This window comes from Pinus tabuliformis, chromosome 2_2 (assembly GCF_031772625.1).
Source record: "Pinus tabuliformis cultivar Carrire ecotype Pingquan chromosome 2_2, CPIR1, whole genome shotgun sequence".
NCBI lineage: Eukaryota > Viridiplantae > Streptophyta > Pinopsida > Pinales > Pinaceae > Pinus > Pinus tabuliformis.
In genome coordinates this window covers 877,897,470-877,911,824 of record NC_142300.1, presented here as the reverse complement: position 1 = coordinate 877,911,824, position 14,355 = coordinate 877,897,470, and the positions used below count along the sequence as shown (strand labels likewise).

General features: G+C 36.1%; 2 protein-coding genes across 2 annotated transcripts; one reads left to right on the top strand and one right to left on the bottom strand.

The window, feature by feature from the left end:
- Positions 1-3,291: 3,291 nt before the first annotated feature.
- On the bottom strand, positions 3,292-3,717 carry LOC149195805 (uncharacterized). The gene has a single exon (XM_089408843.1). The coding sequence runs from the start codon at positions 3,715-3,717 to the stop codon at positions 3,292-3,294; it is 426 nt and encodes a 141-aa protein (XP_089264969.1).
- A 3,661-nt stretch (positions 3,718-7,378) lies between these two features.
- LOC149195804 (uncharacterized) lies at positions 7,379-11,389 on the top strand. Its single transcript, XM_089408028.1, has 3 exons — positions 7,379-7,636; positions 7,766-8,304; positions 8,425-11,389. Exons 1-3 carry the CDS (start codon positions 7,379-7,381, stop codon positions 11,387-11,389), a joined length of 3,762 nt encoding a protein of 1,253 aa, XP_089264154.1.
- The last annotated feature ends 2,966 nt before the right edge of the window (positions 11,390-14,355 follow it).

Sequence of the window (14,355 nt, the reverse complement as noted above, 5' to 3'; positions counted from 1 at the left end):
GTTCTTATATAGGATTAGATAATTTATTTATAACATTAATAGTATTATAATGTTTCATTATCATGTTCTTGTCTCTAACTTGGTTTGGTAGAACAATATTTTCTTCATCAATACTTAATTCCAAAAAACATATTTAATCATTATAATAATACTTAAAGTGTATCTCCTCTCACTTAATGTATCATCTCTCATTAAACCATAATTATTAAAATAAATTTTTTATCTTATACTTAAATATAAAATATATTAATATAATTATAACTTTGGATTAATAATTATTTGTAAATTAATAAATTTTTAACAATTATTTCATAAATAAATTTATTATTAAAAATAAAATAAAATAAATAGTCACAGTAATCTATAAAAACTGATGTTTAAAATATCGTTTGTATTTGCATTATTTATGTTCCACATTCACTATATTCATCACAATACTTTTCGTGAATACTAAGAGCATTATAATATTCACTATTGATCATATGACCTTGCACGTATCTATATTTGATATATCACATTTTAATTTTATATATATATCACATTTTAATTATATATATATCTATATATATATATATATATATATATATAATTTATACAGAATATTATATATGTAATTGTTTTTAGTGTGATTTTTTAGGTTTTTGGGCGTTGCTGAAAAATTTGAGGTGAAATTTTGATTTGTGTTATTTAACTTGGTTTTTCTGACTATATACATGGATTCAGAACCCTGAAAAACCATTTAAAGTGAAATCTTGATTTGTGTTATTTAACCTAGGTTTTTGACTATATATATGGATTCAGAACCCTGAAACACCATTTGAGGTGAAATATTGACTTGTGTTATTTAAACTGTTTTTTTTTACTCTATTTATGTATTAAGCACCATGAAAAACCCTGTGAAATCTTGATTTGTGTTGTTTAAAGTGGTTTTTTGACTGTAGATATGGATTCAGCACAATGTTAAACCGTTAGGCCACTTCAATTGTGCAGGGGTTACCCATCGAGCTTGTGATTTCAATAAATTCTTTCCAGATTTTAGAGAAATTAGACCTGAAAAACCCACCAAAAAAACTTCCAAAAAATGGTATTAAAGACAACTCAATATTATATATTGTAGGTTAAACTACTAGAGCTCTCCATGACTTCTCAATGGCAAAGTACTTCACCAACTAGAACTCAAGAAATTGATCTAACCCTCCTTTCATAAGCATATATATATCCTTTAATTGGTTAATAAATTTATAATAAATAGTTCATTCATAACTTAAAAAAAAAAATTCATATTCCTATATAAATTAAGACATTTTATTATTCATTTCTAAATATTACAATGAAATTAACATTTAAAAATTATCTATTATTAAACTAATACTAAATTATTAATAATGAGTTAGCTTACTTGGTTGAGTTCCCTTTGTTAAAGCACCTCTTCTATTCATAGGTCATAGATTTAACTCTTCTTAACACTCTCAATTTTAGGTTATGTGGTTGACATGTGACTACTATTAAAAACATTCTAAAACATTTAATTAAAATTATACAAACCTTATTAATAAATATACATGCCTAAAAAATTAATTTTTTTGAAAGATAGTGTAGGAGAACATTAACTCTCACACACTCCATTCAAAGTATCTTCTTATTGAGAGAAACTTGTTTATCGTTCAAAGGGACATGCAATTTGGAACAAAGGTCAAGAAGACCTTGGATTAGAAACCACTCATAACATAATTAAACTTTGGTTGAAAAAATAAATTTCATGATTGGATAGTGATACATACTCCAACATAACAACAAATTGATTGATCCTAAACCAATTTATTATTTAGCCACTCAGGGAAAAAATATCATTTTTAATTAATAACAACTTATTAACTAACCAAATCTGTAATTCTAATAGTCCTAATCATTTTGTATGTAATAAATTTAGATATAATATATCTTTTAAATAACTTTTGAAACTATAAATAATATCACAATTCCCTGATAGTAAAGAAGAAGTTATCAACTTATGCAACCTATGTATATGCATGTACTATATTCTATACAAATAGAGTTCTCACATACAAATAGAATTCTCACATACAAATAATATATAATCATTCCTACACTCATAATATTTTCATTAAAATATTATTAAATATTTAACATATATTATCGTTACATATTAATATAATGAAATCCATATAATCAATATTTTAAAATAGTTATATTATATTTTAAATAATGTTTTTATATATTCCAAAAAATTTGGATAAAAATATTAATTTTCGAATTTTAATGATATACTTGATAAATCCAGTTTCACAAATTATCATGGCTCGTGAAGGTTAATTCAAATTGTAAAAACTTCCACATAAACCTAAGTAAATAACTAACAACGCTATGCTTATATTTATCTCTATATGTTTACTTATTTACAGTAATAACCACCTAAAAATTATTGAAAAAACTATATGAAAATTATTAAGGATTACTACATATTCCTTTCACTAATATTTATTATAATCAAATAAATTTCACAAGTATCACTGATTTTATAACACTGTGCACGGTTACGTAATTCTTAGAGCATTAGTCGTCTTTCAAAGCAAAGAAATATACAAAACTAGAAGGTAGTCTCTCTCTCCGAGCGAGACAATGATAAATACACAGACACACTTTTGTCCGGAGCAGGTGATTCATCTGAAATGATCAATGTTCACTGTAAAGCGTTATTATAATTATATCAAAATATACAATGACTGTTCCCCACTACATAGATCTAGGTTGGGTTAACATAAATTATGTGAGTGGTTACCTGGCTGTATTCTTTTTCGAGTTATTGGATAACATAGCTAATAAATTACGATAGTGTTTGCATGGCTGTATCTATACCGATAGTGGGATAGCTATAACCTTCCAAAAGTTGAAAGTCAACATTTATTGAACAGGAGGATAAGCACCTCTTGCAAGGAATATAAACGATGAGATTTTGACATTATTCAGTTGCAAATATAGTGCATACATCAAGCAGAGTGCGTGAATTCAATAAACAAATGATGAGTAGTTCAGATTACAGAGCACACAAACAGCAGCATTACATAACACCATCAGACTTTTGAAAGGAAATGCAATACAAAATCCTACTTCATCCAATAACACTGACCACATAAAACAAATTACAGCAGATATTAAAGCACAACAGCGGTAGGACAACATTGGAAAAAGAATTCTACTACTCCTACTACCCTAGCAGATATTAAAGCACAACAACGGTAGGACAACATTGGAAAAAGAATTATACTACTCCTACTCCCCTCTGGCAAAGTATTCAACCGGGAAAGTCCTGGTGAGACCACCAATGCTTCTGAAATGTATCTTGCCAGGATTTCTCTTGTCAACCTCCATTTCACAAATGGGAACCCATAACATCATATCCCTAGCCATCACACCCTTGATGTTCTTGACCTTGTACTTCTCTACCTTGCACGTCACATTCGCTGAGACTTTGACATGTTTGTCGGCTTTCTTGTAGTGGTGTTTACACTCACTCTTCTGCTTTATCCAAACTTGACCCGTCTCCTCCACTATTCCCGCCTCCAACACATCTTTCATTGCCATGAGGCCGCCAGGGAGGCAATACAATTCCATCATATCCATGACTATCTTCAAAGCTTCGTCTCCTCTAACTACAATGGCATTTTCCTTCCTGATCTCAGATTCAACGTGAGCCATTGGCAGAATTAGAGAATCCTCACAGCAGAAATTGATATCACAATATTTCAACTAAGTTAGAGCGACTCAGGTTGAAGGTTATGAAGGGAAGGAGCAGGATTTATAGGAGAAAATGTGCTGCATGTGGATGAACTCGAAGACTATTATTGCACAACACGTGGTTGCAGTGAAGACTATTATTGCACAACACGTAGGTTCTTTTTGCACTGATACACGGTACTTGGCACAGTTGCGTGAAATTAAAAACGAATGCTTACGTAAGGCTAACACCGAACATCATACACAGGAAAGCGGATATGGAAATGAGCATGGCCTATTTGCCTCAAATACTAAATGAATGTTTACATAAGGTTCTGGGGAAATATCAATGACAGGAAGTCGGTGGGAGTTGGGGAAGGTGGGTGGGTATTGAGAACTGATTGAGTTGAGAATAGCGTAATAAAAATCCTCAATCCCAGCGTTCATAATTTAAAAACATATAAAATTCACAGAAGTCAACCCAATGAAAGAGAGTTATAAATAAAGGTCACCAGAATTTATGTTTTTTAACGACTTTCATAAAAACATTGTTCTTTTGGCGTTGAGACGGTCATTTTGACACAGTAACTAGAAAATAAAAGTAAACTGATCATTAAATAAAAAGACGAATATTAAATTTAAAAACAATATTGGCATTATAATGAAAAGGAGTTATAAATAAAAGGTCATCAGAATTTCTGTTTTTTAACTACTTTCATAAAAATATTGTTCTTTTGGCGTTGAGAAGGTCATTTTGACTCATTAACTTGACAATAAAAGTAAACTGATCATTAAATAAAAAGACGAATATTAAATTTGAAAACAATATTGGCATTGATGTATTAAAGGATTTGATTCCTTTACACACATGCAATTTTTCATTTTTAAATGGATGAGGTTCTTTTGAACGCTTGTCTTGCAGCAATTGCATAATTAAAACTTGCAATTTTATTAAATCTTGAAATAAAAAAAAATTAAAATGGACGAAATGTGGATTAGTGAGATGGAGCTGGCAAAGTTTTATATTAATTGAAAAGTTAAAACTTCCAATTCTATCAGTGGACGAAATGTGAGTAATATCTAATTTTCTCGGTATTCTAGGTTTGGAGGAGAGCGATGGCAGAGGAGGGTTTCGGTACTGCAGCCCTAGGCCCTAGGCCTAGGTAGAGCAGGTTTCTGCAGGTGACACGCAGGTACGACGAAGGCAGCGCTGGCGACAGTACAGTACGCAGCGTGGTGGAAAGCCGATGGCGACAGCTAGGAAGGAAAACCCCCATTTCAATCGGCGGTTTGTTGATATTGCTTTACCTGGTCACGGGGGCGGTTTCAACACTTTTAACCTTGCAGTAAATTTCGTGGAAGTTTTCACTGTTCTGGCCAGCTGCAACCCTAAGAGCATAAGCTGTAAGCGGTTTTCCAAGCGACTGTCTCGGGCTGTGGTTGGAAGGCTTTATTCTCGGTCAAAACCTCAACAATGGTAAATTCGAGCGAAACGTTGGAGCTGGAACCCTCTCAGGAAGACCTGATAACAGTTTGGGGAAGAGAGTTTGCGGCTCAGGCTCTGGGAGAGTCGCTTGACAAGAAGAAAGAAGGGTCAGGAGTTGCGGCGGGCGTGGGGGATAAAACCAGAGCCTTAAGTTATGTCAAAGGTCGGTCGGATGCAAGTTGGGACCTGTCGGGTTTGTTGGGAACTCCTGGTAAAGAAGCTGTAAAAGCCTCCACCTTTGACACGAAGCCAGCATGGGAAGATGAGGGCATACACCCGCAGTCTGGTAAGCTTCCATCTCCTTCAAAAATTTTCTCCCCATCTGGGGGTTTAGAAGATATAATAAACTCTGTTCAAAAAGCTGGTGTCTGGAGACCTGTTGGGGGTTTAAAAACCACTGGAATCGAAGCTGGGAGGGCTTCACAGCAGTGCGCGGTCAATAGGGACCTGTTTCCCAAAAATTCGGATCAGGGATTTTTGGGGCCGAAAGTAGGGGAAGCGGCCAGAGAAGCCAGGCTTGACTTGGGTGATAGTCCCGGTTTGCCACATGTCCTCGCCGGGGAAAGGAATGGTGGTAGTCCGATTGAAGGGCTCGTTGAGACCCAGACAAGAAATAGGATTGAGCATGCAGAAGGAGCGGACAATGGAGACCGAAGGAGGCACGAAGAACAATCTCAGGAGCTTGGAGACAGTTTCGAGACATCTGATATTAGAAGACTAGGGGGGAAACGCAAGAAATCAAAACCTTTAAAGACAAGGGAGTTTGAAGAGGTGGTTCTGGGGATGGATATGCAGGTTGAGGATGTTTTAGATGTGGATGGGGTTACGCTGGTGGGCAGAATCAGAGGTCAGCCTGTTTCAGGTGTAGCCTTTAGGCGTTGGGCGGAGAATCAGTGGGCGGGTTCGATGGCGGCCAACTTCAAATCAAATGCTCTGGTTAAGGGCTGGTTTATGGTCAAATTCGACTGTAAGGAGGCTATGGAGTGGGTCGAAGGTCAGAATGGCATATGGGAATAGGCTGGTATTTTTCAAGAGATGGACGCCTCTGTTTGATGCTGAAACTGAAAGGATGGACGAATTTCCGGTTTGGGTAAGAATTCCAAACCTCCCCCCATATCTCTGGGCGGACTCGGTCTTCAGGTCGATTGGGAATGTGTTGGGGACTTATCTGGATGCAGATCGATCCTACCTACAAACTTTTGAGAAAAGGGTGGCTCGGATTTTGGTTAAACTCAATCCAAAGGAGGGCCTAGCAAAATCTATTCCTCTTCGGTATAAGGATTACAAAATTGAGCAGAAACTCGATTACGAGCACCTCCCGTTCCGCTGTCACTGTTGTCACGAATATGGTCATTTGGCGCGCGATTGCCCGATGGGAAGACGAAGAAGGAGGTTTCAAAAGGAGACAGAGGGCTGGAAAGAGCCTATAGGGCAGGAAGAGGCTCAGGTAGAGGAACCTGTTCGCGAGGGTACTCACGGGGAGGACCATTCACATCAGACAGAGACAGTTTTACCCACGGAGGAAGGAGAGCCGATGGATCTTGCAATCAATCAGCCGATGGAGGATACCGCCATGGAGCCGAACGTTGAAATCATCTGCAATCAATCGGGTATGCCGTCCACAGCTTTAAAGCATTCTTCTATTATATCTGATTCTGGTATTGGGGGGCTTTCTGTTTTGAACTCTTGTAAAGATGTGATGGAAAAAATTGATAACCTTTCTATTGAGTCAGTCTCCATAAATCTGGGTGGTGAGGACTTTCCCCCTTTGAAGACTGGTGGTGAACCTTGTTCTGTATCACGGCCCTATAACCTGAGATCCTCTAGCAAGAAACCGTTTGTCCAGAATGAGGTCATGGAACCGGTAGGAGGATTAGGTTTAGAAACCCCAAAATGCCACTCAAAAAAGAGCAGAGGTAGAAAGTCGAGATTACACATTACGCAGGAAAAAGCAATTTTTGATGTTGCTGATGGGAAACAGATGACAATCCCTGGGGCGCTTAGAGCAGCAAAACCCCCTGAGACGGTTATCAAATGATATGCCTCTCTTGGAACTGTAGGGGTTTAGCTAGTAAACCTAAAAAACTAGCTCTTAAAGATCTTATTTCTCGCTGCAACCCTGATATTGTATTCCTCCAGGAGACTTTAGGAAAGAGTATGGAAGTTGAAGCAGCTCTCGGCTTCCTTCTCCCGGGATGGGTTTTCATGGCTGCAGATGCTTCTGGTCACTCGGGAGGTATTGCTATGGGGTTCAAAAAAGGAAAGTTGAAAGTGCTATCCTCATGGGGACTTCAAAATGTCTTAGGAATGGAGGTTGTATCATCAGAGTTTGATTTTCCTCTGACAATTGTAAATGTCTATGGACCATGTCAAGGAAGGGCAATGTTCTGGAATGAGTTTCTCTCCAAAAGCTTGGTATAGGACAAGAATCTTATTATTGGAGGAGATCTTAACTTTTCCATGGGAACTTCGGAAGCCTGGGGACCTCTTGCAAGGGAGGATCCTTTGACGGATTTTTTTACAAATGTTCTTTTGTCTCATCAGCTGATTGATGTAAACATCATAAAAGCAAAACCTACTTGGAGGAACAGGAGGACTGGGGAGCATAGAATTTCTAAGAGGTTGGATAGGTTTCTCATCAGCGAGAGATTGGCATCTCTGGTTCCTTTATTCAGGCAGTGGGTGGGGGAAGGTGGAAATTCAGATCACTTCCCCATTCTCCTTGAGCTCTCAAAGCCCCCTCATAAGCCGGCCTCGCCTTTCAAATTCAATGCCCTCTGGCTCCAGGAGGAATCTTACATAAAGCTGTTCCATGAAACCTGGAGGCACCCGAGACATGACGTTGTGGGGAGCAAAGCTGGGAGGTTCATGGAAAATTTAAAAAGGTTGAAGAAAGCAACCATTGCTTGGGCCGCTGAAAGGAGGAGGAAACAATCTGAAGATTTAGTAAGCATTGATGAAGCCCTGAGGGTTCTGGAAGAACCAGAGGCTGACGCCTATGCATCTTTGGAATCAAAAGAGAAAATTTTGGAGTTGGAAAAGAAGAGGGCGAAGATTTTATTGGATAAAGAAGAAGAGTGGAGGTTGAAAAGCAGAGCTATCTGGCTAAAAGCAGGGGATGAAAATACAAAATTTTTCCACAACTATGCAAAAGGAAGGAGGAATGCAAACTCTATTTGGAAGCTGAGGGACTCGGAAGGTAGGGAGGCATCTTCATTCGAAGATCTGTCTGCTATGGGGAAAGATCACTTTCAGTCCCTCTTTGCTGATCCGGGGGATATTAATCTACCAGAAATCATCAGAACTGCTCAGGCCTTCCCTCGCTGTGTGGAGGAGGAAGAGGCAGAAGACCTCTATAGAGAGGTGACAAAAGAGGAGGTTGAGAGTGTTATAAAGTCCATGGCAAAAGACAAAAGTCCTGGACCTGATGGCTGGTCCATTGAACTCTTCACTCACTTCTTTGAATCCATTGGGGCAGAACTTTCTGAGGTGGTAGAGGAGTCTAGAATTAAAGGAGAAATATATGGGCCTTTCAATGCAACTTTCATTGCCCTCATTCCGAAAAAAGAGGACCCTGGCTCCTTTGAAGATTTCAGGCCTATCTCCCTATGCAACACTATCTACAAGATTATAGCAAAGATTATTGCGGTACGCCTGAAACCTATCCTATCCTGCTATATCTCAAAGGAACAATTTGGCTTCCTAAACGGGAGGCAGATCCATGAGGCTATTGGAGTAGCACAAGAAACTATACACAGTCTCAGGCAGGCAAATAAGAAGGGGGCAGTGCTAAAAATTGATCTAGCCAAAGCTTATGATAGGGTCAATTGGACATATCTCAAGATGCTTTTGATGCACCTTGGTTTCCAAGCAGGGTTCATTAGATGGATCATGGGATGCATCACAAACGTAAATTTTGCTGTTCTGATAAATGGAGCTGCTTCACATTTCTTCAAAAGCCAAAGAGGTCTTCGCCAAGGGTGCCCGCTTTCCCCTCTGCTTTTCCTCCTTGCGGCAGAAGGTCTAAGTAGGCTTATCACAAAGGCTAAAAGTTCAGGTTTGATCAAAGGTTTGGAAGTTGCTGTTAACCTTTTTATCACACATCTGCTTTTCGTTGATGACATCCTGTTGTTTATAAATGGGAATATATCTGAAATATTAGAGCTAAAGTCTATCCTTGATCTATTTCTAAAAGCAACAGGGCTAAAAATAAATGACAGAAAGTCTCAGCTGATTTTTGAGGGTTTCAGTAGGCAAGAAGAGACAGCTATCGAGACTCAGCTGCCTTTTGGAACATGCAATATGGAACAGCCCTTTAAATACCTTGGTTTTTGGCTCAAGCCATCCTCTTACAGGAAGCAGGATTGGAATTGGTTAGTAGCAAAGATTGAACAAAAAATTGCCCATTGGAGTTTCAAATGGCTGTCGAGGGCTGGAAGACTTACTTTGGTGAATTCAGTACTGCAGGCTATACCAGTTTTCTGGGCAGCCCTGACATGGATACCCAAAGGAATCCTCCACAAAATAAAGCAGCTTTGTAGTAGATTTCTTTGGTCGGGGTCCAAGGAAGAGTCTGTCCTCCCATGGGTGGCATGGGACAAAATCGCAAGGCCAAAAGATTGGGGAGGTTGGGGGCTAAAAAACCTTGTAGATTTTAGCCAGGCTCTAGCTGCTAAATCTGGATGGCGAATCTTAACAATGGAGAATCTTTGGACGAAGGTGGTAAAAAGAAAATACATTGACCCCATCCCGCTTGAAGATTGGATAAGAAGGCCTAATAAGAAAGGGAGGAATTGCTCAGTCATTTGGAAAGCCACTTCGGAGGCTTTTAAGGTAATTAAACAAGGATTGGCATGGAGAGTTGGAAATGGAGAAAGTCTGAGGATTGGCAGAGACCCTTGGGTAGGTTGCAATGAAGATTTTGCCCTTCCACCGGAACTGATTGCACATCTGGAGGACATGGGTATAAAAAGGTTAAATCAGATAGCTAGTATGGAGCAGACTTCTATTTGGGGCCAGGCCTGGAAGACTGGAGAGGATATTGGCCTAAATGTCTTCTGGCGAGATGATTGGCAGCATTATATTCAGGAGTTGAGAAGATCAAATGTCAGAATTACGGATAGGCCGGATTCTCTGGTCTGGGCACATGCTGAATCAGGACTCTACTCACCAAAAGCTGGATATACCTTCTTGGTAAAGAGTAAAGGATGGACTCCCCCTGTTTGGTGGTCAAAACCTTTGTTTAAGCTAAAATGCCCAAAAAAATCTAGGATTTTTTTCTGGTGTGCTTTAAACCATAAAATTCCTTCCTGGGATGTCCTGCAAGCTCGGTTTAAACAGGGACCAGGTAGATGCCCTCTATGCTTCGCGGATGAAGAAACCATTGATCATCTTTTCTTGCTATGTCCGTTCACAAAACAGATTTGGATAGAGGCAGAAAGGCTTCTGAATGTAAAACTAAGATGGGATGGGGTCGATTTAAGTGCAGCCTGGGAATACTGGTGGAATCATTTTCAGGAGAGGAATTTGAGAAATTTGCCTCCCATCATCTGCTGGGGTGTTTGGCTTGCAAGAAATCGTAGCATTTTTAGAGAAAAGTTATCTCCAGTGGCTGCAGTGGCCATTCAAAGCATCGCCATTTTTGATAGCATCCCCTTGAATGAAGAGCATAACAATCGAAAGAAGGGTACTGCACCAAACATTCGAGAAGGGATCCCGTGGGCTTTTTTCGACGGTGCTGCACAAAACAACATTACGGGTGCTGGGATATGCATCTACATCAATAACGACCACACTCTCAAGGCTGCGGTTGGAACTGGAACGGGATCAAATAACTTCGCCGAACTCTCTGCCTTAAAACTTTTGCTCTGCTGGCTCATCCAAAAAAACATCCTCACCATTCAGATTTATGGAGACTCTTTGAATGTTATAAGCTGGGTCATTGGGAAATTCAGATGTCAGAATTATATGTTGTTGCCCCTTTTAGAAGAAATACAACTTTTAAAACAGCAGTTTAATGTTTTCTCCATTGAACATATATACAGGGAATTCAATGAGATCGCAGATGGGCTTTCTAAGGCTGGTCTACAACAAGATCTGGGCTCGTGGAGAATAACTGAGCAGATTCAGGAACAGATCCGTGTGTCGGATCTCCCCCCATATGCATAGTTTCTCTTTTTGCTAGCTGCTCTAGAGTTCTTAAGGTTGTTTTTTCATGAAATTCTAGTAGCACTAGTTAAAATATCAGTTTTTATTACTTCTTTCAGATACATTGATGCTCGTTTACTGTTGAGCTGTTGTGTTTATGATTCTGGTGTATGGATCAGCTGGGTTGTTTTCCTTTTAAAAGGAGGCCCAGCTGGACCTCGGTCATCTGGATTATGTTTTTCATCTTTTGGTTTCGGCTGTCTAGGCCGTGTGCTTGTGTCTTTACTCTTGGGCAGCACTAGGTAGTTGTGCTGAGGATCCTCTCTAGAGGAGGCTGGTCTTTTATTAGGCAGACATTTCAGAATGTTAACTCATCGGCATGTAACTTTTTTTACTTCTTATAAAAAAAGTTCGTTTTTTCTTTTGAAAAAAAAAAATCAGTGGACGAAATGTGGATAAGTGAAGTGGAGCATGATCCTGTGGAGCATGTGGATCAGTGAAGTGGAGCTGGCAAAGTTTTATGTTAATTGAAAAGTTAAAACTTCCAAATCTATCAATGGACGAAATGTGGATCAGTGAAGTGGAGCTGGCAAAAAAATTATATACGTATCGGATTCTCGCAACGCACAATATCACTGAGAGGCATCTACACCAAACCGGAATTCCTAGCTTCATGGTTCATGCGCACTGTTGTAGCCACAAGTTTTTATAAGTGAAAAAGTTTGTTCACTCGATATGCTAGTGGCTCCTCTTTTACCACATATATTGCAGGAAATGCCTATGTTAATTGAAAAGTTAAAACTTCCAAATCTATCAATGGACGAAATGTGGATCAGTGAAGTGGAGCTGACAAAAAAATTATATACGTATCGGATTCTCGCAACGCACAATATCACTGAGAGGCATCTACACCAAACCGGAATTCCTAGCTTCATGGTTCATGCGCACTGTTGTAGCCACAAGTTTTTATAAGTGAAAAAGTTTGTTCACTCGATATGCTAGTGGCTCCTCTTTTACCACATATATTGCAGGAAATGCAAAGATCTCGACATAGAGTTAAACATAGTGTACATCAATTTTCTAAAAAAGCCTATTATGGGTAATCACTTAATAATGAATATGGTGAAATTTAGCCTTGCATTGGAGGTTGTGCTAGTCAACTTACACACACCACCACAGGTATATATATATTTTGAAATATTTGAAGTTTTTATATATAGAGAAATATTTTATGGGTTGAAATATTTTATTTATAGATTATATTTTTATATTAAATTGTTTTTTATTTTTATTAATATATTTTAAAGTATGAGTGATGGTATATAGAAATATTTTATTTATAATTTATATTGAATCTAATATTATTTGTAAATATCATCTATCAATTTTATATTATGAAACAAATGATTTATAATTTTTAATTAATTTTTCTCTCAACTACTAAAATATTTTATTATGGTATCTATATATATATATGTATTCATAGTTAAATAGCTTATTTAAGAAAGTATCTAAACATTTTTACATGTCATTCAATATTTTGAATTTATTCAATATTTTGAATTTATATTAATATGTTCAATTTATAAGAAGCAAAGGATTTGTAAACACTACATGTCTCCTCAATTAAATAAAAATAAAAGGTCAAAAATAATATAGAGTGAAGATGTTGTAGTGTGAGGAAAAAGTTAAAAGAAAAAAAATAATAAAATTCAATTTATTATCTCTGTAATTTTCTGTTTATTAATAAAATTACAAATAATTTTTTAGCGAAAAGGAAATCATTATTCATTATATATATATATATATATATATATATATATATATATATATATATATCACATTAAAATATGTAACATATAAGTAATAGCAATTAACAAGTGTTACATGGTAGCTAATATATGTAGTTTTGTTTAAATACAGCTAACTAAAGTAAAAATATTGAATTCAAGTTAGTGTTAATAATGTATGTGTGATAATAATTTTGTGGAGAAAGTTGTCCACAAGGTTTTACATTTTTTTGTATATATTTGTGTGTGGGGGGGTATTTGTTCTTGTCAAATATAGTTGTGAAAGATAACTTGAATATATTCCTTAAAAAATATATAAATATTCAAAATGAAGTTGTTTTAATTGATAACTAGTTTAATTTATTACTAATAAATTTTTACAATTTCTTATTGATATTGAGTAAAATTATATAATTATTTAATATTTTAATTTATTTATTAAAATCATTTTTATATGTCTAACTATTTCTAATATATATTCAATAAAAATATTGGTTTGAATTAATTTTAATTTAATTATTAATAATTTTATTCCATTGTATTTGTATATGAATAAAGTTACTTAATTAGCCTAAGCAAATTTTGAACCCGTTAATTAACCATATTTATTAATTTTGAACTTGTTAATTAATAATATTTATTATTAAAGTAATTTAAATATTATAAAATAATTAAGTTACATTTTAATTAATTAATGGTTTATAAGATTTATTTTCTATTATATGAAAATGAAAAATTAATTGCCTACTAAGAAGTAAAAATTTGAATAAATTTTCATAGATAGTAGCCACTGATAAGTCTTCACATTTATTAAGTGTGGACATTTACATTTAGAAAACATCATAAAATGCCTTGTAACTGTATTTATTTACATCTTATTCCTATCCGCTTTTTTTTAATGAAAATACTTGCTGAAATTATGTTGAGTAGTAATTGATGGCAAATATCTTATTTACATGAATATGAGCTATTTTGAATAATTTTAATTTTTGGTGCCTTCCTATGAAACTTAACAATAAAAAATCTATAAGTATTTAAAGATCATAGTATAAATATTGTAACTGCATTTAAAATTTATAGTAGCAAAATTTTTCAATTATCAACATGGAATTGTGTAGTGCAAATGATGGAATAACAATACCAATCATATACATAAATGGTTTTAAATATTAATAAAAAACAATAACATTTAATCTA

Coding starts and splice junctions, on each gene's coding strand:
- LOC149195805 (XM_089408843.1), bottom strand. CDS start 3,717: ATGGCTCACGTTGAATCTGAGATCAGGAAGGAAAATGCCATTGTAGTT.
- LOC149195804 (XM_089408028.1), top strand. CDS start 7,379: ATGGAAGTTGAAGCAGCTCTCGGCTTCCTTCTCCCGGGATGGGTTTTC. Junction 7,637..7,765: donor AGTTTCTCTCCAAAAGCTTG/GTATAGGACAAG, acceptor TTGTCTCATCAG/CTGATTGATGTAAACATCAT. Junction 8,305..8,424: donor GATAAAGAAGAAGAGTGGAG/GTTGAAAAGCAG, acceptor CTCGGAAGGTAG/GGAGGCATCTTCATTCGAAG.